This window comes from Tursiops truncatus, chromosome 2 (assembly GCF_011762595.2).
Source record: "Tursiops truncatus isolate mTurTru1 chromosome 2, mTurTru1.mat.Y, whole genome shotgun sequence".
Taxonomy (NCBI): domain Eukaryota; kingdom Metazoa; phylum Chordata; class Mammalia; order Artiodactyla; family Delphinidae; genus Tursiops; species Tursiops truncatus.
Genome location: NC_047035.1, coordinates 10,839,304 through 10,866,847, shown reverse-complemented (window position 1 = coordinate 10,866,847; position 27,544 = coordinate 10,839,304). Strand labels below are relative to the sequence as shown.

The 27,544-nt window shown below is 55.3% G+C and overlaps 1 protein-coding gene across 5 annotated transcripts in view; it reads right to left on the bottom strand.

The window, feature by feature from the left end:
* Window positions 1-1,607: 1,607 nt before the first annotated feature.
* ASB2 (ankyrin repeat and SOCS box containing 2) overlaps window positions 1,608-27,544 on the bottom strand; it is a 50,224-nt gene continuing 24,287 nt past the window's right edge. For 2 of the 5 annotated variants that reach the window (XM_033850682.2, XM_033850683.2), the window contains 8 exons: window positions 25,914-26,012; window positions 22,638-22,804; window positions 21,652-21,807; window positions 19,361-19,606; window positions 16,192-16,363; window positions 8,339-8,903; window positions 7,233-7,386; window positions 1,608-4,529 (listed from right to left, as the gene is read on the bottom strand). In XM_033850682.2, the coding sequence (XP_033706573.1) occupies window positions 4,393-4,529; window positions 7,233-7,386; window positions 8,339-8,903; window positions 16,192-16,363; window positions 19,361-19,606; window positions 21,652-21,807; window positions 22,638-22,804; window positions 25,914-26,012 (1,696 nt within the window). In that variant the 3' untranslated portion in view covers window positions 1,608-4,392. Of the gene's footprint in view, window positions 4,530-7,232; window positions 7,387-8,338; window positions 8,904-16,191; window positions 16,364-19,360; window positions 19,607-21,651; window positions 21,808-22,637; window positions 22,805-24,606; window positions 25,445-25,913; window positions 26,013-26,513; window positions 27,404-27,544 lie in introns of those variants that run through there. The other 3 variants (XM_033850684.2, XM_073800092.1, XM_019918624.3) reach the window with 3 other exon arrangements.

Genomic DNA, 27,544 nt, shown 5'->3' with positions numbered 1-27,544 from the left:
AGCAGGAGCAGAGCCCCTTGTGGACAAAACAACTGGTTGTTTGACCAAATTGCTCCTTTTTTCAACATAGTCTTTGGTTCTAGGTCCATGGGCAAAATCATCATCATCATCATCGTCATGTCTAGCTCATTCAGATTCCTAGGTTACCTGCCAATGGCTCTCTTCCCGGGCCTGATGCAGTCCCTGGCACACCCTAGGTGTCCTGCCAGTGGAATGATGAGGGCCTCTGCCTGGGACAATGCACAGAGGGGGGCACTGGTGGCGGGGAGTGGCCCTTGGTTTGGCCCCAATAGTGCCCAAACCAGCAGCCTTGGGAGGTGGGGGGCCGGCAGAGCCAGAGCCCGAGGGATCCCCCGCATGCCTGTGCAGACCTCAGTCGGTGGGGCATTGCTCTGGCCCGCACCGCACACTGGCCCAGGATCTGCGCTGCTGTGTGTGGCATGGCTCCGTGGCTGAGAGCGTAGGGGCTGCCACGGGCGCTAAGCGGCTCATTTCATCAAAACACAGTTCTCACGACCGGGACAGGTGCAGGGGACCAGCCTGGTTGGGGACTATGGCTCCCAAATCAACAGCATACTGTTGAACAAGTTAATGCCCGCCCTGTGCCTCAGTTTCCTCCTCTGTAAAGCAGGGACTAGATCAAAGATAGCAAACAGATGCACCCACCACTTCTGAGTCCAAGGCAAGTATCATCAACTGGTCACACACTCTCTCTGTTGGGGCCCGGATATGGCCTCAGAATCCTTCCTAACACAAGGTCTCAGGATTAGTGATTGCTAAGGCCCCTTGCTACCCTGCCTGTTTTTACTCCAGCATTCCCCTGGAGAGGGGCATCCACATGGAGGGGCAGCGTCACTGGGAAGCCGGTGGGTTTCTGGTGGTTTCTGCCTGATGGTCTCAGAGGACTTCAGAGCCATGAGGCCACATGATGCAGGCAGGGTTGTCCTGAGTTATTATCTGGCTCATGCGGTAGGGAGTCCTCAGCCAGAGCCCTTGCCTCAGGCTGCTCTGGTTTTAAAGAACAGAGAGGGGGCCTGGAGGAGGCATGTCCCCTTCTCTCCCCACCTGCACATCATTACAAAGGCCCTGCAGGACCCACTGTGATGAGGTTCGGCCCCTCCACATTGTACAGCAGGGTGTTAAAAGCTCTAATCTGGGCCCTGCCACCAGCTAGCTGTGTGACCTTGGGCAAGTTACTTGCCCTCTCTGTGCCAGAACGTCCTCATCCAAAAACTGTGATTGAAAATAGACCTGCCACGTGGGTAGCCGTGGGGATGCTGTGAGTGCCGGGCACTCTAGTACTTCACAAAGGATGGAAAGTGCACCAACCCAGAGTCACCCCTCCTAGTTATCGGACGGTGTCTGTAGGTCCTTCCACACCGACATCTCAGTGTCGTTTATAGAGTGCACAACCCACGGGAACGGGTGCCCGGGTCATCCAGCCACCCGCACTCCTTCAGAGAAGGAGCCCAGCTCTGGGAGGCATGTTTTCTTGGGGTGCTGCTCGAGTACACCGGGCCTGGGTCCCCACAGCTCCTCTGGGGCTCAACCTTTCCCAGGGGATACCTGGCAGTGCCTTAATTCAAATTCTGAGAGCCTTGTCTGGAAGCAGAAACCTTTACTAAGGTGCCACTCAACAGAAACACCCGACACCGTGATTTTCCACGTCGAAGCAAGTTGGGGAAAAACACAACTTGGAGAACTTCAGTATTAAAAACAAAGAAACAAAAGACAGCCGCAGTAGCAGGGGCAGCTGCTTCCCTAACCAAGAAGTGAATGGTGTTGTCTCAACATGAAACCCAGGAACTCATCTCCTGCTCACAGGCTCAGATCTCCAGCACTGGGTCAAATGTGCCCCTGCTCACGAAATGAAGACACTTTCAGGACGTTTACTGTTTGGTGATGCTGTCCAGACACCTCTGTGGCTGAAGTCTTCCCAGGGGCTGGGTAGGCACAGGAGTGGTGTCTGTCCAGTCCTCCTGACAGCAGAGATGGTCAAAACACGGAACCGCTGGCACAGTGTGAGCACTGACCACTCAGAACCGACCCCCCAGGGGGAAGCAGGGCATTTACGCTTTAGCTGCTGGGTGATTCGGAGGTGCGGGGCTGGGCAAGGCACTGGAGTGGAGGGGCTCTGACCAGTGGCTGCGACTGACTGGTATGGACGTACATCAATATTCTAAGAACCCAAGGCGACTCCTGTGCCTCCCAAGCCGGGCCCCACATCCTGCAAATAAACGGTGCTGATGCTGAATCAGGGGCTGAGCTCTCCCTTCCCACATCTCCCACCACCTCCTCAAGACTCACCTCCTCCAGGGGAGACCTCCCTCAGACCAGCGTCCCCATCCTGCCCAATGCCTGTGGCCGCTGCCTGTTAGGACCCTCTAGGACATAAGGCAACCTGAGAAGTGCTGTAGGTTTAAGAGTTTTGCCTGATACCCAGCCCCACCCCAAATGCCCCCAAACAACATCTTTCTGCTCTGTCCCATCATTGACTGCCACCCCCTCTGGCTCCCAGGTCAGCAAAGGCATTCTTCATTCAGGGCTTTCCTCTGGCTATGCACTGAGCCCGCCTTGGCCCCTTCCCCTGGGACCCTGGGGTTGAACATCCCCAGTCTGGGAGGACGCAGGTTCCCTTCGATATTTCCTCAGGATCTCTGAAGCAAGACAGCATGGGACTCTAGCCAAGCACTGCTGGGCTGGAATCCCGGGGCTTTGCTGTGTGTACCCAGGCAAGTCCCTTCCCCTCTCTGGGCCTGTTTTCCCTCCTGTACCGGGAGGGAGCGGGCAAGATGTGGCCTGGTTCCCTCTGACCCCTGGCTGGGAGGTGTCATTTGTCAGACTCATCCTCTTCAGGAAGACACTGGGACTTACTGGTTCCATGGCAAGTCAGCGTGTCAGAGCCAGCAAGGCCACCAGGGGCCACAAGGATGGCAACCTGAGGCCCCAGAGGAGTGAGCCGACAGCAGAGCCAGCCTGGGACCCAGAACCTGCCCTGCTGCTTGTTTGCCAAAAGCCAGAAACTCCGTCTGACCTCGCTGAAGCCTCTCCTGGGGCGGGGCCGGAGCAGACTCTGAGGAAGGTCACCTGCTCTGGTGTCACCTGAGTGGCTTTAACCAGTGAGGGAAGGCAGCGCCTATAAGTCACTGGGACTTCCATGGAAACAAGGCAATCTCGGCGAGCCGAGCGGGACTCAGACGGCGAGAAAGAACTAGAGCCGGGCCAGACCTCAGCTCTCTCACCTGCACCACCCCAAATGGGCTCACAGCTCCTGCCGGACTCCTCCCGCACCCACGTGAGGACGGAAGGATGCAATGGGGGGCACGAGGCTTCCTGTCTCTCAAGTGTGGTGCCTTTGCAAGGGCTGACGATGTCCATCCCTCCGGCGATTGCTCACAGGAGCCGGTATTTGAATGGTTTTTCCCAGTATCTCAGCTTTTGTAGCAAAACGGGTAAGACGTGAAGACAGCGCCAGGGGACACGTGTATAGGACAAGCCCAGGTGTCAGGAGACTTGTAGGATCTGAGACCCTGTTTGTGATGAAGCTCCAGTTTCCATGACAACTGAACCGGGAGAGAAAAGCCAACCGTGGCTACGCCAACCACAGGGCAGGAAGCTGTCCCCTCTCCTGGGGCTGTCAGGTCTCTTCTGGTGAATGAAGGACACATTCTCTTGGGCCTTTCGGAAGCCCAAACCAAAGTGACACCATCAGGGGTCCATGTGCCCTGTCCCAGCACCTGCTCCTCCCCCACTCCTGCCAGGAGCTGGGCTAAGGACCTGAGGCCCCGGAGGGGTCTGGCGAAAGGGACTTCACCGGGCAGGGCACCATCTGTGCAACATTTATTGTACCTAAGGAAGCCCTCTGGGACCGAGGTCTCCCCACCCCACTCCCCTGGGCCACACCTTTGGGGAGAGAGCTCAGAGTCAAGTGGAGAGTTTCCCAGAGCAAAGGGGGAGGGGCACAGGGACACTCTGCAGCAAGGCTGTCTGGGAAAGACAGACTCACCCCCAAAAGCTCTCCAGCCACAGCCCAGAGGTGGCGCCAGGGCTTCCCTGCTGGCCCCTGCCTTCCCCAGACCACCCCAAGTCCTGCCCTGGTCCCATCTCCTGGCCCAAGGAATGGAGCCTTCTGCCATCCCTGATGGCAGAGAAGGTCGGGGATCTCCTTGTCCATTTGAAAACAAACATGGTTCTTCTCCTACGTGACACATTCTGTCCTCTGCTCTGGGCAAAGCTCTGGCCCGGAGGCCGGTGAGATCACGGCGCTACCCCAGCTGAGACGGAGGCAGCCCACAGCCTCATCTGTCACCAGGTCCTCTTGGATTTGGGGCCACTGCTGTCCTGACACTCAGTGAACAGTCTGAGGAGCCACTCCTCCTCCACGTGCCCCGGTTACTGGGTGTTCTCATATTTCAGGTATCTAATCAGCCTGCCTGGGAGCGGCAACGTGTCCAAGAGTTTTATGCGGTATTTCCCAATGGCTTTTCGAACTTGCAGCCGGCAAAGGTGAGCCAGGGGTCTTGGACCTTCTGGAAAAAGGAGAGAGAGATGCTGATTCGCCGTTTGCAAGCGGCAGAGGGTTTGCATCTGTGACCCTGGCTTGTGGGAAGTAGCCAACCCACATAGCTGGCTAAGAGAGCGGGTGCCTGGACTACCCCCACGCTCCATGACCCCGGCCCCTGCCAACTGAAAAGACGTCACCCCTCATCCGTCTGCACAGCCCAGGGAAGTAGTAGGGCAGGTACCAAACCCATTTTACAGGTGAGGGCTTAGCAGGGATCACACCTGGGACTAGAACTGGCATTTCCTTTGTCCTGTGCCCCCTCCTCTACACACCAGCCCAGAGCCCGCCCCTCCCCACAGCCTTAGCGAGTATGACCTCTTAAGTGCCCCCATGCATGGAATTCAGCTCTGGGCTCTGGGGGGTGCAGAGAAGTCAGGGTCAAGGGGCAGGGACTGGGCAGTTTCCAGCAGGTCCCAGAATCCTACCGGGCTGCCTCCTCCAGGAGGCCCCCGGGATACCTCATTCAGTGGAGTTTTCTCAGCTGGGGGGCGGGGGGAGCGGGAGAGAGAGGTAAGAGCAGGGCCTGATGCATCTAGTAATTCATTTCAGCCCTGGGAACAGGGTAGGTATTTGCTGAATCAAAGAATGCCATTCATTCATTCAACAAACACATGCTGACGCCTTCACTGTGGCTGGCCCCGTGCTTGGGCCAGAGATGCAGGGGTACCCACTCAGGAGCTTTGGGGAAAGGCTTCCACACCAGATGGCGCATCTGAGCAGGGTCCCGATGGGTGGGTAGGAATCTGCCGGGTGAGGGAGGGAGGGAGGCAGGGCATTCCAGGCAGCGGAAGCAGCAGTGCCAAGCCAGAGGCCACCGCCACTCAGGGAAGATCAGGGTGCAGTAGGAATGTGGGGGGAGGGGGGAGCCCAGCCAGCTGCAGGGCTGTCTCACTAGCTGCCCATCGCGGCCCTGCTGACACTTCCGCTGCCCTCTGGGATGCTCAGCCCCGCTCTCTGCTGAGTGAAGTCTGAGCTTGTGGGAAGGCAAAAGGCCACTGCGTAGGCAAAGGACACAGGGCCACCAGGGCTGGTATCCTGGCTGGCTTTGGAGTCTCTGATGTCAACGTCACAGCATTAAATGAAAACGCACGTGGGAAAGTGTTTCGCAGATGGAGGGTGGGCTTTAAAGTAACCGGAAGAAGTATTGGTTAAGAACTATTTGTTCTTCCTGTTAATAAATGTTTGTAGCACACTAAAGGGTTCAGCAGATTTTTTCCCATGGACACAGTTTGGTTGGAAATTACCCTTCCCAGGCAGGGCTTGAGGCGAGGACAGTGAGAGGTCGGACGACATCTAAGCAAGGACCGCTCTATTCTCTAGTGGCCTCTAGTGGCCAGTCACGGTGATGGCAACCAATTATTCATTAACTCAAGGAATGTTTGTTTATTGAGCATCTAGAGTTCCCAGTGAGTGGGCAAGTTCATCCCATCCTCCCCCGTCCTCCGCCCCCTCCTCCTCCCCGCTATCGCCAGCCCAGTAACTTTATTAAGGGCCTCAATTCAAGAGCTCCCAGGCATTTGTGCAAGTGGAAAATCCTACGGCAAGTGTGGGTTCAAAGGGGCACAGGGATCAAGGAGAACCTGGCAAGTCAGAGTTGGGGCACTGGGCTGTGGGACAACTGGACAGGTGATGAGGCAGCGTCTTCACCTGGGGACAGCAGCAGCAATGGTGGGATAATAATAACTTTCTGTGGGTCAGCCTCTGTGCTACGTGATTGACAAGCACTTGGGTCAGAGACAGGACGGTGCCCCCTAGCGCCAGAGAAAGCCCTGGGGCAGCTGGATTGCCTCGGGGCAGGCATCTCCTCAGTATCGGCTGCAGCACCCAGTTCAACTGGCTCTGACGCCTCACCTGCCCGTAATTTCTTACAGGAATTCTTGGCCTGACTCAGCTAGGCTGCCCCATCTGCACTGCACACAGCTGCTGGACCGCGGCCAAAGCCCCCTCACCGTGCCAGGTACACGCCCGGCCCTGCAAACACCCCCAGCTGGCAGAGCTGGGTGGGGCTGGACACTGAGCCTGCCAGCCTGCTCTGTTCAGACAGGGATACTGAGGTCCAGAGGGGAGTCCTGCCCACGGTCGCCCAGCAAGCCCCTGGTTCCAGAGCTCCGGCGGCCTGGCCCCTAGACCGGTGACCTGACGGCACCGGCACCACCCGGGAGCATGTTGAAATGCAGACTTTTAGGCCCCGCCCCAGACCTGCTGAGGCAGACTCTGCATTTTTAAACAAGATGCTCAGGTGCTTCGTGTGCACTTTGCAGTTTGAGATGCCCTAGCCCGTAACTCCCTCCTCCACCCCACCACACTGCTTCCCAGCGGCCCATGATCCTGGGCGACTTACTCTAAAGGTCCTGATACCCCGCGGGGAGCCGGAGTTTTTGTTTAAAGCATCCTAGAGAGATTTAGGGGCGGGATGTTGGGGTCGATCAAACCTGGGTTTGAAGCCCAGCTCTGCCACTAACTAGTGGTGAGACGCTCGCCAAGTGACAGTCTGAGGGTCAGGCTCCTCACTTACAAAACGAGGAATCACGGAGCCACTGGATGTGACACGCAGCACAGAGCCTGGCACGAGAAGGTGCTCATCAAATGTCAGTAACAGTCACAGGCCCCGAGTCCCGGCCTGAGTCAGGCAGGGTGAGCTGCCGGCCGCAGCAGTGACAGCCCCTACCTGCTTTCTCCTTGATGACAGCCCAGTCCTCGAAGCTGTCAATGTGCTCCTTCAGCCGGGAGCAGAGCTGCACGTTGCCCACGTAGTCCAGGAGGACGTCGATGATGGGCCCTGCCCAGCGGCTCACCTCCGGGGCAGACAGGATCTCGCAGAACTGAAAGGGAGCACACACCAGTGCTGGGACACCCAGGACCAAGGGCACTGCCTCGACAAGCTCATCCTACAGGTGGGAACCTGCGGCCAGTGAGGGCAGGGGACACGTCTGAGGACAGACACTGGGCATGCCCAGGGTAGATTCCAGTTCTCCACATCCACACCCCTCTCTCATCAACACAGGCCTACTGCTGCCAAAAGCAGGAGGGGGGCAACTTGGGCAAGTCACGTCACCTCCCTAAGCCTCAACGTCCTTGTCTAGAAAATGGGTATATGACACCAACTTCAAGGGTTTTTTTTTTCTATGAGAATTAAGGTAATATAAACATAAACTTCTCTGCACACAGAGGATAGCCCATAAGCGATGGCCATTAGCCATTGTTAATATCTCCAAGAGGAGGGTGTTTCTAATTTCCTTTTCATTTTACATTCTGGCTTATTTAAGTCATCACCATGGACAGGTCTTGCCGCTGGGGTCACTGACTTTCTGCACCTCGCCTGACCTTGTACCAGCCTGCTCTCACCTCCACCCGGATCCTGGTCAATTAACCTCATATTCCAGGTGTAGGTTTGCTGGGGGTGATGAACCCCTCAGTTTTGCAGAGTTCCTCACCAATCCCCTGCTCCACTGTTCCTTCCCCCAAAACAGCAGACCAAAGAAAGGACTTAATCGTTCACGTGAACCACTAAGTTCTGCTGCCTCTAAAGCATGCTAACACCGGGTTCTGCTGCCTCCGAAGAGCGCTAAATACTAGCTTACACTCCCTCCAAAGTGCCCTGACCATGCGTCCACACTGCCTCCAAATCCTGCTAACCATCATCTTCTGCTGCCTCCCTAGTGTATTCCACCCCGCCTCCGGTGCACACAGCCTCGGGAGCGAGTGAACCACTAGTCCCCCCAGCCTCCGGAGCGCACTGGCCCTGGCCGCACTCCCCCAGACGCGCCTTCCTACCTGGACGACGCCTGGCGCCTTGTTCGAGCCGGGCGCGTTGTTGAACCTGTTGGAGGACGACGGGGCGGGCGGGTGCGGGCCGTTGCCGTACAGGCACGAGAAGCAGGGCTCGCCGTTGCAGCCGAGGTCCATGAGGAACTTGAGCAGCGACAGGCACTTCATGGAGAACATGATGGTGGCGGGGAAGGCGGTGGGGTGCGTGGCGATGTAGGCGTCGATGTTGGCGCCGTGGTCCAGCAGCAGCTGCATGGTGCGCAGGCAGCCGTGGCGGATGGCCACCAGCAGGGGGTTGATGACGTCGCGGTTGGGGTCGGCGCCGGCGAGCAGCAGCAGCTCGGTGGCGTACACGTTGTTGTTGACCACCGCGAAGTACAGCGCCGAGCTGCGCCGGTCCTCGTAGAGGCGCGCGCGCTCGGGCGCCAGGGGCGCGTTCACGTCGAAGCGCGCGCTCAGCAGAGCCTCGAGCACCTCGTCGTTGTTGCGCTCGGCGGCCAGGTGCAGCGGGCTGATGCCGCTACGGCGCACGCGCGTGCGGCTGGTCACCGGCAGCAACATCTGCACGATCCTGCGGGCGGGGCGGGCACGCGCGGGTCACGGGGCGGCCCGCACCTCTGGGCCGGACCCGCGCCCGGGGGGAGCGGAGGGGCCAGGCTCGGCCACTCGCAACCACTGAGTGAGGAGGCACGGACCCACCAGCAGGGGGCGCCGCGGAGACAGCCGTTCTCACAATTACCACTTGGGGGAGAACGGGTCTGCTTTACAGATAAGGAAACTTAAGGCTCAGAGAGCTTCCACCACCTTATCAAAATCACAGAGCCAGTAATGAGTGGAGCTGGGCTTCAAACTCACAACCCTTAGCCTCCAAAGTCTGAGTCCTTAAAAACCTCAGCCAGACTGGCCCGTGGTTTCAAGAATCTCTTGCCGACTTATTTCAGGCTAAGGAGTGTTGCCCATTCCCAGCTCAATTATCTGAAGGAATTGATTAGAAGGCCCCAAACCTAATGACTGTCTGGGCTACTGTCTTCAGGAGGCAGTAGAGCCACATCGTGAAGCATGGAGCTAGACCCTGCCCTGCCTGGGTAGGCTGGGGGTGCGGGTAAGCGTGGGCGGGCAGGGACAGCCGTATCCAAGGGCTCACTATGTGCCAGGAGACATCCAAAGGCTTTACAAACGCTATTCGGTTTACTCTTTACAACACCCCAGAAAGTATGTCTCGTCATTCCCTTTAATCCAGATGAGAAAACAATGCTCAGAGCGGTTAGGGGGCTTGCCCAGGCCGTACTTCGGGAGACACAAACCAGGATTTGTACCCTCCTCTGACTCCAGGGCTGAGCTGTCCTGCATCTCTGTCTTGCTGCCCTGAGGCCTTGGTGGGTCCACCAGGTCCTGGGGGACAGGAGGGGACAAATCTGTCTGGCCCCAGCCACTCCTGCCCCAGACCCCAGTTAGCCCTCAGTGACCATGAGTTCGCCTCCCTGGTCCTGGGAGTCTCAAAGCCTCTTCCCCTGAAGGCTGACTCTAGCCTCTCCCAGGCTCTCTGCCCTGCCTGTGGCTCGGAGAGGGTTGATCAGCTGCGGCTGAGGCTGGAGATTGCTGCCAGCCCTGACTCTGCTCTCCTCTGATGAATCAGGCACTATTCTCAGCCCTTAACCTACGCTAATCTGTTACATCCTCCCAACAGCCCTATGAGATGTGTACTAGCATTAACCTCATTTACAGATGAGGAAAGAGAAGCCCAGGGATACACAGCCAGTAGGTGATGGAGCCAGGATTGGAACCCAGCTAGTCTGATTCCCCCTAGAGTGAGGAGCACACTCTTAACCACTCCTCTGCTTCTTGTGTGGCAGTCAGGAGACAGCTGCTATGTCACAGGGTTTTACATTCTTCACAACACATTACTTGCCTGCCCCATTTTATCTTCACTGCAGGCTGTGGAGGTAGCCAGAGTGGGTCTGTGGCCTTTGTAACAGGCAGGGCTCAGAGGGATGAAGTGACTGATCGAGGGCCATAAAGCAGTTCTGGGGCTTGACCCCAGGAATCCTGACCCCTTGTATTTGCTGTCTTCCCCTAGATCCCTGCCACCTGCCAAGCTCTTGCCACTGACGTGATTGTAGACCCTAACCCACACATTCCCGGCTGACAGGTGACCTTGTGTGGGCTCCAAGGAAGTGGCCATGGCAGGGCAAGCAGGCGCCACCAGGCCCATTCCCACACCTCTTTGCCTCCTGGCACTTGGGCTCCTGGGGCTTCTGGCTTCTTAGAAATGTGATGCCAGGGACCTCCCCTTAGGATCTCAGTGGAAAGTATTATTATGGTTAGTGACGCTGTGTTTGCTTAAAATCTGCCTCTCAAACCTCAAAAGGAAATTCACACACCCAGGGGGGCTAATTGCCTCCTAATTTCTATTTGTGCAGGCTCAGGAGGCCTGACCTCGCTCTGTTGAGGTGCTGGTCAAAGGCGGGGGCCGGGGCCTCAGCCTGGACCACAGCCATCGCCAACAAATGCTCCCTAACAGCCGTAACATGCCCAAGCACGGGGAAAAACAGCGAAAGGGGCTGCCTGGGGCCACTGGCCAGATGGGCTGGTATCTCTGACAGGTCGCAGCTGGTCTCCACTGGTCCTTTGCCGAACCAAGGGAAAATGGCAGAAATGTGGGAACGTGACTGGACGTTGCCTAGAGTCCCAGAAAATAACACAGTGAAATTATCTAATTGTTGTACGCTTCTGGAGGACTTGGCCAAGCTGAGAGTAATTGTAATGCTGGGCGGGGTCTGGAGATCAGTGTGTCCAGCCTCCCATTTTACAGAGGGTGAAACTGAGACCTGGGTGTGGGGTGGGAGGTGGAGGTTGGACTGGAGGTGGATGGCAAAGCCAGGGCAGAATGCAGGCATCAGAATGCCCAAGACCAGGCCTTTCCATGATGCCCCAGTCCCCCTAGGCCTGGGGAGTGTTGGTCGCCCCACTGCATGTCATCACTTCTCTCCCACAGACCAGTTGGTGGGAGGAGGGCAGGAGGACGATGGAGAGACCCCACAAGACAGATTGGGACATTCCCCTTTCTCCCATGGGCAGGTCCTGGGACCACAGGTGCTCAAAATGCACCTTAAGAAGAGAACAAACGTACTCATTGCCTGGCAGAAACTTTGGTGTCTGGGAGGCCTAGTTCCCTGTCCCTCTCTTCTCCTTTCCCCAGCATGGAAGCTGCACCCACCAGCTCAGCCTCCTGGGTCACCGGGTCACGGTGGTGTGACCTCTGCCAGCATTCAGTATAAATTTGACCATGGACTTGACTTTCACAAGGGAACCAGCTGCCCACAAATGGCTCTGCTCCCAATACCACTGGTAGCACTGTGTCAACCTGGCAGTGTGTGCGTGTGTGTGTGTGTGTGTGTGTGTGTGTGTGTGTGTGTGTGTGTGTGTTGAGGGAGGATTACCTCTTTTCTGAGCCCTTACGGAGCCAGCAAAGGCTCCACCAGTGGAGAATCTGCCTGAGGGTGTTCCCGAGGGCACAGTGGGACTCCTGCCCACGAGGGATCCTTCTGGGGGAAAGTCTGCAGCTCTTCCCCTGGGAGCTGGAGCAGAGGAGCAGGTCCTCCACGAAGGAGGAAAAACAGGCCCACTGCCACTCTGTGCCCCCTGCTGGATGAACAAGCAAGCCTAGGGGTCTCTGGGTCCCCGGAGAGACAGTGGAGCCTGCTGAGGATACAATCTGTGTGCTCTCAATCCCTGTGCAACTCAGAATCCCTGAGGGAATGCTGAAAATGCAGCAGGTCTGGGGAGGGGCCCTGGAATCTGAGGTGGGTGATCTATGCATCACGCCTTGAGAAACTTTGCTGCAAACCTTCATTTTCCTCCAGAAGGTACAAGCAGTAAACCAGTTTTCTGGAGTGGATGGGGTTAGAGAAAGGGGCCTGTCCTCTTATTTTCTGGGAGGCCTTGAGCTCTGAGCCTCAGTTTCCCTTTTAATTAACGGGCATGCTAACTTGCTTATGAATGTGTTGAAAAATGCATTTTAATTTAATGTATTAAATGTTCTCTTTCTGCCTTTCCCAGAAAGAGTTTTAAGTGGCTTGCAAAGGTAATATAAATTAGAAATAAAAGAGAAAGGATATTTAAAAATTAAGGAAGGCCCAAAATACACGTCAGTATTATATGTCAGCCACAAACGACACATTGGTTCTCCCCTGGGATGCCTGGTAAAATCAGCTGAGGGCTTTTAGGAATCCTGCAGCCCTCGCCCCAACCCAGATTGCTTACAGCGATATCTCTAAGGGTGGCGCCCAAGCCTCAGGGTTTTAAGAGTTCCCCAGGGTTCCAGTGTGTAGCCAAGGTTGAGAACCAGTGGTTTCAGTGCTATTCTAAATTCAGTTTAAAGGGATCCTGCACCATCTGCTCTTGTCTAATACTACTTCTTAATAAGTCTATCTTTGGTGCTGAGTTTTAATCTCATAAGGTGTCTTTGCTAAACTGGAAATGAAAAATAAGAAAAGGTGTGTCTTGGGGCTTCCCTGGTGGCGCAGTGGTTAAGAATCTGTCTGCCAATGCAGGGGACACAGGTTCGAGCCCGGGTCCGGGAAGATCCCACATGCCGCGGAGCAGCTAAGCCCGTGCGCCACAACTACTGAGCCTGTGTGCCACAACTACTGACCCCGTGCGCCTAGAGCCCGTGCTCCGCAACAAGAGAAGCCACCGCAACAAAGAGTAGCCCCCGCTCGCCACAACTAGAGAAAGCCCATGTGCAGCAATGAAGACCCAACGCAGCCAAAAATAAAAAAAGATGAATAAATTTATAAAAAAAGAAAGAAGAAGTGTGTCTTGGAGGTGCCTAAGACTTTGGGGTCTTGGGGGCTCCTTTCTCAGCCACGCCCAAATGTCACGCCCTCCAGTTAAAAGTGCTGAAGGCACCATCTGGCGAGCACCGAGCCCAGATGCTGGAGCCACCTTCCATGCTACGGACAGGCGGGGCGTCCTGGCAGGTGGTGGGTGCGGAAGGCCTAGGGAAATTCACATCAAATCCCCAAGCAGCCAAGGGACGACAGCGTGGAGAGGGCCACATGCCACATGCCCAGGGAGTGAGTGCAGCACTGGGGTCTTGCCTGGCCGCGGGCCCCGCCAGGTGGCAGGAGCTGCTGGGAGTCGGCTTTACCCCTTTGTAGGGCAGCCGTCAAAAGGTGGCCTGGCCCCCTGTCTTGGGGTCGAGAGGGAACTGAGGTCTGAGAATGGAGGGTGAATAACCAGGGAAATGGCTTTGGGGGTCAGCACGAGTCCAAAGCAGGAGACTCTGGGAGAGCATAAGCCATTCACGTTGGCGGTTCCAGAGAGGCCCAGCCTTTCTCCCTGGCCATCCTTAGCCACACCCAGTGCTCTTTCAAACTCCCCACCAGCTGGGGCCGGATCGCTGACATCTAGTTCCACCTGAAGGCATTGGGCGTGACTGGAGGATGCCAAGTGACAGTCCCAGCTTGGCCACTCTCTGGCAAACCACTTCCCATCTCTGTCCTCGGGTCTCTCCTCTGCAAAATCAGGCTTGGATTAGATCAATGTTCCCCCCCAGAGGTCTGGCTGGGCTGTATGTGGTTGACCCAGAGCTTTTCAGTGATAGAGACTTGGGCTCCTTCTCTCCTGGAGATTCTGGTTCCGTGTGTCTGGGATGTGCCATTTAAAAAATAGCCCAGAGGGCTTCCCTGGTGGCGCAGTGGTTGAGAGTCCGCCTGCCGATGCAGGGGACACGGGTTCGTGCCCCGGTCCGGGAAGATCCCACATGCCGTGGAGCGGCTGGGCCCGCGAGCCGTGGCCGCTGAGCCTGCACGTCCGGAGCCTGTGCTCCGCAACGGGAGAGGCCACAACAGTGAGAGGCCCGCGTACCATAAAAAAAAAAAAAAAGAAAAAAAAAATAGCCCAGAGTGACTGTGCTGTACAGGCAAGTATGGGGAGCCAGCGTACCGGGAGGTTTCAAGGGTCAGCCCTTCTGTCTCCTTCCCTCGGGATCTCTCTGGAGTCAGGTTAAGAGAATCCATGTTTGTTGACTGATGCTGGATCTTTCTGGAGCTGAAGAGCAAGATGCTATCTTGCCCACCACCTCTGCCTGACTTAAGTTGCTTTCATCCCTTCATTGATTTCACTGAAAAAGTATGGAATGTCCCCTCCCTACATAAGAGAGAATGCAGACCCAGTGAGCACCTACTGTGTGCCAGGTGCTCTGCTGAGGCCTTTATTTCCATTCTATAGCCGCGTATGTCCATTTCACTAGTCCCCGCAACAGCCCCCGAGGCAGTGCAACCTACCTCCCGTTTCACACAAGAGGGAATTGAGGCTCAGGAAGGTTAAGCAAGCTCCCCAGGGCCTCAGGAGGCATTCAAACCCAGATATGTCTGCCTCACGGCCAGCTACTTGGTCCAGAGAAGGCGGGGTCTCCTCTGTGCATGTATGGGGCATGGAGCGGGGAGGGCATCCTTGGATGGTCATTTGTGCGGGTACCTACAGAGCAGGGCCTGGGGCCCCTGAGAGTCAGCTCTGTCTCCTTGTGTCTCCACTCCATTCTCCACCCCCCTTTCCCTCTGCCTTAGTGGAGACCACCCACACCCTCCAGCACACACGATCTTCTCCCTGCTGAGGACAGGGCTGCATTTCCCAAAGTGTGTCGTCTGGGGTACACGAGATGGGATTTTAGGTGAGAAGGTTTTTGTATTAATTGTAACTTGATCATTTTAACAATTTAATAGTGTGATAAACGTTCCCTTTTGAAAATAAATTCATTGAAAATAATAACGTCTTGAAAGGAAAATACTAAGAAGTGAGGGTACAGATATCTAAAATCAGGAAGAATGTCTGTGAATGCTCAAAGTTTGGGGAACACTGGTCGAATGGAAATTACTGGGCCCTGTGCATCCCCCACGGGCACCTCCTAGGCGAGTCTTCCCTGACCCTCCAGCTAGTGGTGGTGCAGGTGGAGGTTTAACAACTTGCTCTCTGGGGGGAGGAGGGGCCTCTGATTTCTAACAATCATTAATTTCCATGGTGTAAATACTCTTACCATGGCCATTTTCAGGCTACCAATGTGACCAATCAGCTCACAGGAGCTGTACAAGCCAGCTCTAGCACTCCTCTGCTTCCAGCCCATGCTAGTCTCTAGGACCACCACGGACCTCAGCTCTTCATGCTCTTTCATTTGTCATGAATTTGTGTGTGTGCGTGTGTGCGCGCGCATCTTCCGTCCCACCAGATTGCTCCCTGAAAACTTAAACTTCTCTCATCTCACTCAAAGTACCTAGCGCACAGTAAGTGCTTAAGAAAAACTAGCTAGTATCAATGGTACTATTTGTATTATTGTAGGTATCCCCTGTATGCCTGCTAACTGCCTAAGAGGTTATCTTTGCATCCCCAACAGAAATATCCACTAGTCCAGACTCATATCTGGCTTTCTGTGTGGAATCCAGTAGATGTGACGTTTGGAACAGGTGAGTTCCTGTCATTTGCAAGCTGAGTGACCTTGGGCAAGTTGCTCAACCTCTCTGTCTTAGCTTCCTCATTTGAGAAAAAATGAAAATAATCGTATCTACCTCAGTAGATCTGTTAAAAGAATTATGAAAAGTACAGCTGTTAAAAGGATTGAACACATTTCTAATGTAAAGTGCTGGAAAGTGCCACATAGGTGTTGGCTATTATTATTGTTCCTGGTGTTGTAAGCATTCACTCTAGCTTGCCGACTGCTGAGGGGTCTTCCTCTTTTCCACCTAAAACGTGGCCTGGGCTCTGACCTCTCCTGGGCCTCCCTACCCCCGTGGGCGGGGCATTCAGAGGAATGGGCGGGGCGGGGAGGAGCCTCAGGGGGCGGGGGCGGGGCCTGGGCTGACCTGTAGTTGCCCTTCTTGGAAGCGATGTGCAGCGGGAGTATGCCATCCTTGTTGGCCTTGTTGGCGTCGGCACCCTGCGACAGCAGGAACTCCACCACCTTCTCGTGCTCGTTCTTGCAGGCCTCGTAGAGGGCAGATGCGTGGTCGCTGGCCTGTGTGTTGATCTCAGCACCTGGCAAAGGAGAGGCGGATGAGTGAGTGATCAGGGCGGTCACTGTCCTTGATGTAACGCCCACCTCGGGCTGACCGCTGCTGCCCTAACCACTGTGATACATTGGATCACCCAGAGGACCTCCAGCTCCTTTCTGCTACGTTGAGACCCGCTGTCTGCCATCCTGAGCTGCCACAACGATGCTGGGATTTACTGAGCACTTGCTCTGTGCCAGACGCTGTGCCTTACCTATGCTATCTCTTTGAGTCCGCAGCATATTGTAACCCCATGCAATCAGCAACAACTTTATCTCCATGTCACAGACAAGGACGACGAACCTCTGCAACTGGCCCCAGAACCCCCAGCCCATAAGGGAAGAGCCCAAACTTGAACCCCGATGATCCGATGGCAGAAGCCTTGACAGATGGTCAGATGGCAGAGACCATGCTCTCAACACTCATTCCACCTAAAGGGATCCAGATCCTGCCCTGAGGAAGGCCCTCACAGCTCTAGGAGGGCACAGAGCCTCCTCGTACAGCAAACCCTAATAATTGTATTCACTGGGATTTGCTCTTCCCTGCCTTCCATTTCAAGGAATAAGGGAGGAATTACTTCTTGTCTCCTCTGAAGGAAACACTACACCGTGCTGCAGGAGGGAGGAATCCAGCCTGGTGACAGTCTCCCGTGAGCCCAGTCCCCTATGCCTTCTCCGTCTCCTGGTGGTGATGGAGAGAATGCAGGGGTTTCTCTGCAAAGAGCGGTGCAGCCTGTTCCCAGTCCCTCCCTATTCCGGAAGGAAATAGAACTGAGACGGCAGTGAAATGTCAGTCAGGGCTGAAATCAAGAGCATCTGTTAACCACAGATCCCCTCTCTCTGGGCATCCAGCTTATCACAAGCTTTCTTGTAATTTAAAATTTTTGATGACTGATTTCTGGTCTAGCGGAAAGAGCACAGGCTTTCATGCCAGACAAGAACAAGTTGAAGTTTCTGTTTCATGCTTTACAAGCTCTGTGGCCTTGGGCAGCCTTTAGGAGCCTCAGTTTTCTCATCTGTTGACCGGGAATAATAGTACCTACTCAACTGCAAGGAGTAAATAAGGCAATGTAAGCAAATATCAGCTATAGACTGAAACACTCATGTCCCCTGAAAACTCTTACGAAACGTAATCCCCAGTGTGATGCTGTTAGAAGGGGGAGCCTTTGGGGGGTGATTAGGTTATGAGGGTGGAGCCCTCATGAATGGGATTAGTGCCGTCATAAAAGAGACCACAGAGAACTCCCTCACCCCTCCACCATGTGAGGACACAGAGAGAAGTTGGCTGCCTAGGAAGTTGGGACAGGCTCTCATGGGACACTGGATCCACCGGCACCTTGATCTTGGACTTCCCAGACTCCAAAACTGTGAGAGATAAACCTTGGTTGTCCGTAAACCACCCAGTCTGCGGTATCCTGTGAACTAAGACAACCTCCCCACCAGGTGGCTGGCACAGAGGGGCTGCTCAGCAAATGCGAGTTCTGCAGGATGGAGGGGCCGGGGCGCAGAGGCTGGTTCTGCCTCCACCCCGAGGGAGACTTGGCCAGCGGCTCTGACACTGCCGAGCTCTCAGAGTCAGGCTCCCTGGAAGCCTGGACCCCGCCGGCCTCAGGCAGAGCCGCCTGCTCACACAAGAAAAATATTTGCATTTGCAAGTGGACTCAGCCCACAACGGGAACAGACCCTGACTCAGGGCTTCAGCGGGAGAGCTGGGTAGATGTCTAGCGTTAGCCAGTTCCCCTCGCCTGTCTGCTGAGCACCCCGCCCTTTGCCCAGCCTCCTTTCCTGGCTCCCAGGACCCTCCCTGTGCCCCTCTGTCCTCAGGCTGGTCAGCCCAGATATGTCCCCAGCGGTAAGGAACTGCCCTGGGTCTGTTTTCCCAACTGCTCGGGCACGTGCTGAGTAGGTGGATGCTATCCAGGCCAAGCCCCAGGATGGAAATTCTCGAGGCCTGGGGCGGGGTGGCGGGGTGTGAAGAGCATGCAGTTTGGAGTCAGATGGACGCAGTCGGAGTCCAGGCTCTGACTGTGACCAATCATTTAACCTCTGCGAGCCTCGGTCTCCTCATCTACAAAATAGCATGAGGACACTCCCTACCTCTTAGGGCTGTGGAGGAAACCCCACTGGCTTCTTGTGCTCCTGCCTAGTGCAGTGCCTGGCACACAGTGGGTCCTCAACAAATTATTCCAACTCAGCCCCAGCATCTGGCCTACCTCTGGGTTCTCTGTTGCTCAAGTGGAAGGGTCACTTCCCATGGAGAGAGAAAGGAAATCAAAAGTGTTCTTGGGGTAGATCAGAATATAATACTCTTTAACCAAAAGAATGTCGGCCAAAGTCTTGGAGTCTTCTGTTACTGGGACATGATAGTTCAGGCAATATTATTTTATTTTGTCCCATTAAGTGAACAAAGATTTTTCAGAGGCAAGGAGTGCAAAGACCAGGGTTCAAATCCCAGTTCTAATTTTCCGTGAGACCTTGGACAAGTCATTTTCCTATTCTGGTCCTTGTTTCATCACCTATAAAGTGAGGAGGTGACCTAAATGTTGTCTGAAGTTCCTTCTGGCTGTGATAGAAGAGAAGCGGTTAGGGTGTCGGGAGACTAAGATTCTGGCTAGTTCTATCACTAATTTGCTACGTGATTATAGATAGATAAGTCCCTTCCTCTTTCTGGGCCTCAGATTCTTCATTTGTAAAATGAGGTTGTTGGGCTAGGTTAGAGATGGCTAATATACAGCACGTGTGCCACCCCACTCCAAGTTTGTGCCTAATTGCGGGGATCACTTGTGGAGCTCAACACATTTCCGGCTGAGCCTAGACACAGCCTCAGAATCCTTCTCAACACAGTACTCCCGGAAGATAGCATCACTCAGTCAGAGTATATCCATAGAGGACCCCTAAACTTGCCTTCCCTTAGAGTTGGTCTCTGAGGTCCTTCCCAGCTGTGCCCCTTGGGAACTCCATGACCCAGGGACCCTAGCACTCACCGTGTTTGGTCAGGAACCTCAGTGCGTCCAGCTGCCCACTCTGGGCGGCCACGAACAAGGGGGTGATGCCATAGGCATTCTTGGCTTCCACCTTAGCACCTCTGCTCACCAGGATCTCCATGACCTCCAGGTCATTGCGAGCAACAGACTCGTGCAGAGCCGTCCAGCCTCGGTTACAGCGGTGGTTCGTGTCTGCGTTGTACTGCACCAGAATCCTCACTGCCTCCACGTTCTTGCGCTCACAGGCTGTGCCCAGGGAGAAGCAAGATGGTCAGCAGGGCCCCGGCAGGAGCTGGCCAGCCAAGACTTCATTCATTCGTTTGTCCATCTACCCATTCACTCATCAGCCGTAAGTGGATTCACTCAACAAATAACTCCTGGATCTGCACTAAGTTTCAGTCTCTGCATAAACCTAGATATACAACTAAAAGTAATAGTAATACGAATCAGAATTAATATTTGCTGATATGTGTCTGGCACTGGTTATGTGCCAGGCACTCTATTCTAAGCACTTTGCATAATTAACTAACTAAATTTAGTTCTCCCAACCACCCTTAAAGGATGTAGTGTTATTCCCTTTCACAGATGAGAGAAGTGAGGCACAGAGAAGTTAAGTGACTTGCCCAAGGTCACACAGATAGTAAGTGGCAGAACTGGGATTCAAATCCAGGTAGTCCGTTCTGGAGTCTCTGTCCCCTGGAAGGTTCTGGAATGCCCCTACCTCATCTCCCTTTCCAGTGTTACCTGCTTCGGTCCTCCACGAGCCAGAAGGGGAGGAGGAGGGCAGTGCCATCGTCCTGATCAAAACACTTCCTCAAAAGCTACTCACTTGATTTGGGCTAAAATCTGTCTTCTGAGTCTGCTCAGACGTCGCTTATAAGCCTCATCTTGCAGTGGGCCCTAAACACAGCCTTAGCTCTGGCAGAGCTTCTACCAGGGAGGCTGGGCACTTGTCCAAATTAACCCTCCCTAGAAGCTTCTCTGAGTCAGTCAGAGGGGGTGGTGAGAAGGACGGGGGGCTGCCTGTGTAGTGTTCCAAACAGGACCCCAGGCTTGGTTTCCTCACCTGTAAAGCACAGATAATGGAACCTTCCCGAGAGGATGCCATGGGAGGGTGGAGAGAGGTAGCACACGAAGGCTCTAGGGTGGAGCTTGGCACATCGTGGAGCTCATGCAGGACCAGGGCCCAGGCTTCAGCTGTGAGTCACCCAGCATATTGGGCGCTCTCTCTGGGTCAGCTGAGGCTCCAGGTGATGGCTCCAGTGCCCAGGGGACATGAGTTCTAGGCAAGACACTTCCACCACAGGTCTGCAGTGGACCTGGCTCCTGCTGCCTATGGAATGTCCCAGGTGCTGGATACCAGACACAGGGAAAGTTGGAGATTTCTGTAGTTTCTCAACGTGTAAAGGTCCTATCATTTTTGCAAGCCCCAAAGCTGATTGCTTAAGCGTATAGGCATGAACTAAACACTTGATCGTGGAGTAGTTCAGAGTGTGGTGCTGGCATCCAGCTCGCGGAGTTTAGATCCCAGATCTGCCCTTGCTGGCTGTGTGATCCTGGCTGCCTCATGTCAGTTCTCTGTGCCTTACGGCTTCATCTGTAAAATGGGATACTGGCATCGCCTACCTCGTACGTGGATGGATATGAGGGTTAGAAAAAAGAACAGAGCCTGGTAGTTAGTAAGCACTCAATAAATACCAACTGTCATGAGTATTCGGATTTTGACCCTGGGTACTGCCAGGGCAGCCAGTGAATGTCCTTGGATGATGTATTGGGTAAGCCAGGAGTGTTTCCTTTTCTCGAACATCCTGGAGGTACAAATTCCCTCTCACGCCTCTTTGCTTTTGCCTATGCTGTTCCCCTTGCTTGTCCAGCTGGTAAATCCCTCCCATTCAGGCTCAGCTCTGGGACCCCCTCCTGCAGATGCCCTCTTCCACATCAGGGCCCCTCCCCAATGTTCCCAGGTGCCTTGTGCCAAGCTCTTCAATGCCAGTGGCTGACTATTACATCATCTGCGAATCGACGCCCACCAGATGGGGAGAGCACACGGACACGGACCGTATCTTTTCATCTCAGGGCTCTCAGCATGCCTGGCCCATGGGAGGACTTGGGAAATGCTGACTGAATATGTACATGAATGAATGGTTCAACTATGGAAGTTATACATCTAAACGAGGCTGCATCATCAAAGTAGACCCCCTTGGGGAGTTGTACAATTTGCAAGCAATCCTCCCCATTGCCCACCTAGTTTCTGGACCCTCCCTCGGGGAAGCCCACCCTAGTGGGCTCACCTTTGTAGAGTGGTGTCTCTCGGGCCTTGTTGGAGATGTCGGGCTCAGCCCCAGCCTGGAGCAGGGATTGGAGGCAGTCCAGGTGTCCCCTGCATGTCGCCAGGTAAAGGGCCGTTTCCTCCTGCAGGGTGCGCTGGTCAATGATTGCCGGGTATGCTGGGGAGGATAGACCAGGAAATTCAAAAGGAGGAAGATACCCACCTCCCCCTCCAACACAGGGGTGGTCCCGATTTCCTCCCAGTTCCAGGGACAGATGTGAGTGGCCTCCACCTGAATTTACCATCCACACTGCCGCACTGCCCTGGCCTTGGATTCAGTCACTTTCACAGGGCTGTTTCAGCTTCCCGGTCATATTAATCCAGCTCAGATGCCACCTCCTCTGGGAAGCCTCCCCTGGTTGAACCCCCTCCTTCTCCGAATGACCCTGTCCTTCCCTTACACTCCCACCAGCCACTGCCAGAAGTCCGTCTCATGTAGTCGCTCCTGCCCTGGAGTGTGGTGGGCTGCCTGGGGTCCGTGCTTCTTGACAGCAGAGGTAACTCCTGTCTGCAGGTGTTCCCCATCCACATCTGGCCTGGGGGAGAGCCGAGGCTCAGAGTGTCACAGCTGCTGGAGACGGCCTTGGCAGGGCACAGGCACAGCTGCGGTATTTTCCACACCAAATCAGCCCCTGGAACATTCTCGAACAAACTGGCAGTGGCTCTCCCACAAGTCAGCCTTCCCTCATTCCTTTTCTAGGAATTAGGCCCTCCTGTCCTGGGAGGCCTGGAGAGGTGGCGGGATGGGCGGGGCAGCGCTGGCGGGATGGCTTGCTTTCCCAAGCACTTCTTTGCTTCCAACTTGATGACTTTAACTCTGCGAGCGGGGTGGTAACTTTGCCTCGCCCCTTTCACCATGGTGGTGGTGAGGCAAAGCTCCGCAAGGAGAGTGCCCTTGCCCGTGCGTCCGTCCCCACCTGTGGCTGCGCACAGAGCCCAGCGCCTCACCTTGGTGCAATGTCTTCAGGCAGCTCAGCTGGCCGTAGTAGGCCGCCTCGTGCAGCGGCAGCCAGCCCTCCTTGTTGGGCTCTGCGAGGTTCTTCCCCGCCTTGATCATCGCCTTCAAGGCCTCTTCATCGCCTTCCTTGATGGCCTTTAGCACAGGGTCCACGGGCCTATGAGAGCAAGGGGCAGGTCATTCCTCCGGACTGGGGCAGGCAGAGGCAGGGCCAGGTGGCCTTTCTCCCAGAAGGAAAGCAGGGCGTGCTGGTGACCAGGAGTGGGGCTGGCTGTGGGATCGCACAGTCCTGCCTGGCCCTGCTACTCTGGGACAGGTGCTCAGCCCCTGCAGCCGTGTCCTCTCAATAAGGAGAATAATTTTTCCTAACCTACATGGGTGTGCCCTGGAAACTCTGCCCTGACCTCGGCCCTGACCTTGGCCTCTCTGACTCTCAGCCCTGTCACGGCTTCCTCAGCCTGCCTGTGACTGGGTCAGCCTCTCCCTGCCTCCGGTCCTAAGCCCTCAGCTAACCACTGGCTTTTACATGTCTTTGATTGTTTGCCCACTGTCTGTCTCCCCCACTGGACTCTGAGCTCCAAGACCACAGGGCCCGTGTCTTTCTTTTATCCTTTATGATTTGGTTCCCACGGCACAGCTCAGTGGCTGGTCCATAATAAGTACTTAATAAATATTTGCGGCTTGAAAGAGAGAGAGAGAGAGAGAAAATATGAAAGGAAGGGAGGGAGAGAGGAAGGATTCAGAATTTAAGAACCCTGACAATTATTTCACTCCTTCATCCCTTCTATTTCCAAAAAGACAGCCTCTTCCCTGTTAGAGTTTTGCTTGTGTCTTTGGGGATTGTATTTATATCTCTTTCAACACAGTCTTTGCAATGGCTTCCTCTGAGCGTTTGGAGGACGCACTGGCCTAAGAAGATAAAGGTGAGGGCTCTGGATCGGGCTTTGCCCGTGTTCCGTCCCCGTGTGAGCATCCCTGGGCCTGGAGTATTCCCATGCCTTTATCTCCAAGTTGGGTACCACATTGGGAAACTCCACTAGAAACATGGCCGGCTCATTCACTTCCACAGATGGAAACCAAGGATCCCTTTTAAACAGAGCTCCTTGGTGGCCAAAAGAGAATCAGGGGACCCCTCTGTCCCTGCAGCTTTCAGTGGCTGCATCTGCTATACCAAGACCATTTCTACCAGGAGGATTCGGGCTTCCAGTGTCGGCCCCCCAAAGGGATGGATAACTGACCCCACTGGAGGTTTTAGTGATAATTAAACTCCTTCCCTGAGCATAGCACTCCAGAGTTTACCAAGCACCTCCACCTTCGGGGCCTGTTTGCACTGAGACAAAGGCGCAGACCCTTCAGAGGGGGAGTCCGTACAGTGAGCACCTCTCTGGGGTCTTCCCAACCCCTTTCCTTTCTCCGGACCCTTCTCCTCACCTCTAGAACTTTCAGCTGCTGAAAGATTTAAGTACCTGAAGGATTAATACGTTTGACACCTTCACAATTTAAAACTTCTGAATATCCAAAAGATTTCAGGGCTAATATGAAAGATAACTTCTTAGCTTGGCTCATCCAAGCCACTTCGTTTGTTCGTTCGTTCATTCATTCGTTCATTCATTCATTCATTCATTCATGCACTGAGCTGGCTTCCCCCATCCCTGGAGAGTCAGTGAGGACAACAGACTGCTGTGGGTCCACTCTTGGGGAAAGAGCTGCGTAAGTGGTCCCATTTCCCTGATGGAGGAGGTGAGACTGGAGGCAGGCCTTGTCCCAAGGCTATCATCCCTGTCAGTGGCCATGATAGGCCCAGAGTGTCTCCAGGGCCAGCCCCTTTACCCTCCCAGCTGCTCCCCCCTCCAGCATGAGCAGCACTTCCTCCTGACTCTCAGCCTCTCTGGTTATTAATAGCTTCAGAGCACAGATGCCGGTTAAGGACAGACCCAGCAAGGACGATGGGTAACTGACCAGATAAGCCCTGAAGTCCCCATCAACGCCATCACTGCCACCTTGATGAGTTCCGCTCACGAGCGGCCCAGAGCAGCCCCGGTTGGTGTCAGGAAAAGCCCCAGTGGGGTAGGTGTCCTGTCTCTCCCGGAAGGTCTCCTGTGGGACCCGTCTGAAGTGGAAGGGAGGAGGGCTGGCTGTTCTTGTGGCTTTGGCGGGTGTGCGGTGTCATGAGAACATTCTTAGGACGCACCGCTCAGCTTGGGCCTCGTCCAGCTGTGGTGCAAGGACCCTGGAGCGCTCAGACACACACACCGCCAGCTTCTGTACGAGCTCAGCCAAAGTGCCCGCCCCAGGGCTGGGGGGAACTGCTGCGGGTATCAGACCATCAGAGACCGAGGAGCTGGACAGGACCCTGGAGGCCACTCTGTCCTCTCCAACCTTCTCTACGGAGAACGGAGACTAAGTGAGGGTCAGCGACTCACAGGCAGTCTCACAGGAAGTGGCAACAGCGCTGAGACCAGAACCTGGTTTCGCTTTTCCAGACTGTCAAAATCCTACCTGCAGCGCCAAGGAAGAGAGGGGTGGCAGGACTTGAAAAGGGCTGGGAAGAAGAAACAAAACATCGGCCAATTGTCTCCTCTCCACAATGTAACAGATCAAGGAAACAGGGGCTCCAGCGACGGGACCGCTTTTTTGTTTTTAGCTGCTTCTGGGGTCGAGCAGAGAAGGAAACAGCACAGAGCTATTTTCTAAGGACTCACCTAGCCCAGCACCCTGGTGCCAGGCAAACAGAGCCTTTCCTGCAGCTCGGATTATCTTGGTTTTAGCACCTGGCACTTAATAAATAAAGGCAACAAAGCAAACCAAGACTTGTGGGTGTGGGCGTCGTGGGTGTGCTCAGATAGAGCCACGGTGATGGCATGCGGGAAAGCGAGGCAGAATGGGGGGCGGACTCATCGGCCTCAGCTCTGAGCCCCTGGAGTACTAGAGCCGTCTCCCCAGTCCCCCTCTCCCTGGGTCCCCAGGTTCAGAGCCCTACGGGGCTACTCCAGCACGCAGGGCCCATTCTGGGGGAACTGAGGGGTTAATCACAAGCTCAGCCTGGCTGGCAGTTCCTAGAGGATGGAGCCTGCGACCACCAAGCCCAGCTCGGCAGGAGCTGCTGGGTCTCAGGGGGACACACCTGGGAGGGTTGTTCCTTGGAGTCCCTCCAGAGTACCCCTCTTCCTGGGGGCTGTGGGACTGCTTCCCATCCCTGCACCCCAACCCCAGTTTAGAGGAGAATGAGCTTGGATGGTCTGGGGGCCGCGGGGGGGGGCACTTACGCCAGCTGGAAGGACTTGCTGCGGTTGTATTTCTGCATAACCTCCTGGAACAGGCCCTTGGGGGCTGCGGTCGTGGCGCTCTCAGGAGACACAGCGGACCTGGAGGGTGCAGGGCAGGAGTGAAAGAGGGAAAAATACTCTGCATATGAGAAGCGGGTCATGGCCGGAGGCAGGAACGAGGATGGAGGGAGAGCGAGGGGGAGAGACTGACAGACAGACACAGGGCTCTGAACCAAAGCAGATGGCCGGGTCCTCCCTGTGCGCTGGACACAGCTGCTGTGTCTCCAGATTATTTTTGGCCCTTGAGGAAGCCCTGGGAGATTTAAATGACCATATAAGACAACAATGAGGTTAACCTCACCCCACCCCCGAAGGTCCCCCTCCCCAGCCAACCACGCAGGAGGCAGATATGAAGCAAGGTGACATTCTTCACCCAGGAGGATGTGAGGAGTAGTCAGCAGCAGGTCCCAGGATGAAAGGGGCTCAGTCCCAGGGCGGGCCAGGCTGGGTCCCCACAGGGATGGACAAGAGATTCACCGGGGTGGGGGGCTAGGAGAGCACAGCTGGGGCGCCAAGCCAGGTCTGTGCTCCCACCCTCACCTCACTGGCTCCTCGTTAGAGGGTCCTGCTGTCCCAGGGTCGGGAACAAGCAGTACAAAGGGTAGAGCAAAAGGATGTGCGAAGAAGTTCATCGGAGTCAGGGCTTGGAGTGAGAGTGACACGGGTTCAAATCCAGGCTCTGGCACTCCCTGGCTGTGTGACCTCGAACAGGTGCATCTTCTCTGGGACTTAGTCTGGTGAGGCCTGAATGCGTGAATGGTGTAAAGTGCTTACCAGAGGGCCAGGCACAGGGCTCCACACGTGTCCACCATTCATTGCATCATTATTTCGTCTCTCTGAGTCTCAGTTTTTCCCACCCCACTGGGCTGTTGTGAGGACAGGAGGGGTGAAAGGAGGGGAGGTGGCCACTGCACAGATCTGGATTGGTTGGAGCTGGAATGGGAACAGGGCATGCTGGCCCATCTTCCAGCTGGTTGGGGACCCTGGTGCAACAGACACCCCAGCGGACCCGGCCTGGTCTCCTGCGCCCCTCTGCGGAGTCCCCTGCGGGATTGGGAAGGGTGTTGCTACAGGTGACCAGTATCCTGTGGGCCACGGAGGTGCTGGAACTGTGACCCTGAGGCCCTGCAGATTTTGTGGACACCCTCAGCCAGGCCGGGGCACAGGGAAAGGGAGGGAGCAGAGAGAGACGGGAAGGATGCCAGCCCCCTTCACCTGCTGCACCACGGTCATCACCTGCCACCTTCCTTCTCCCCCACCTGCTCCTGAGCAGCGAGGCCGAGTGTGATGCCATGAACGCTAGAGCGGGTGCCGATGCCACTGCCTTTCCTAGACTCAGAGACTGGGGCTCCTAGAGGCAGGAAACGGCCCCAGGGTCACACGCAGCTGCAGAGTCGACTCCTGTCTGCCGCGGAGCTCCGACACATGCTCCCTCCTCCAGAGGCTTGGTGCCTCCCGCCCCTTTGTCCCTTCTTTGGCTCTCAGGCCGCCACGCTGACAGGCCCTGAAACTGGGAACAAGCCCCCACCCCTCTCTGTGCCTCAGTTTCCTCCTTTGCAAAATGAGGAAGC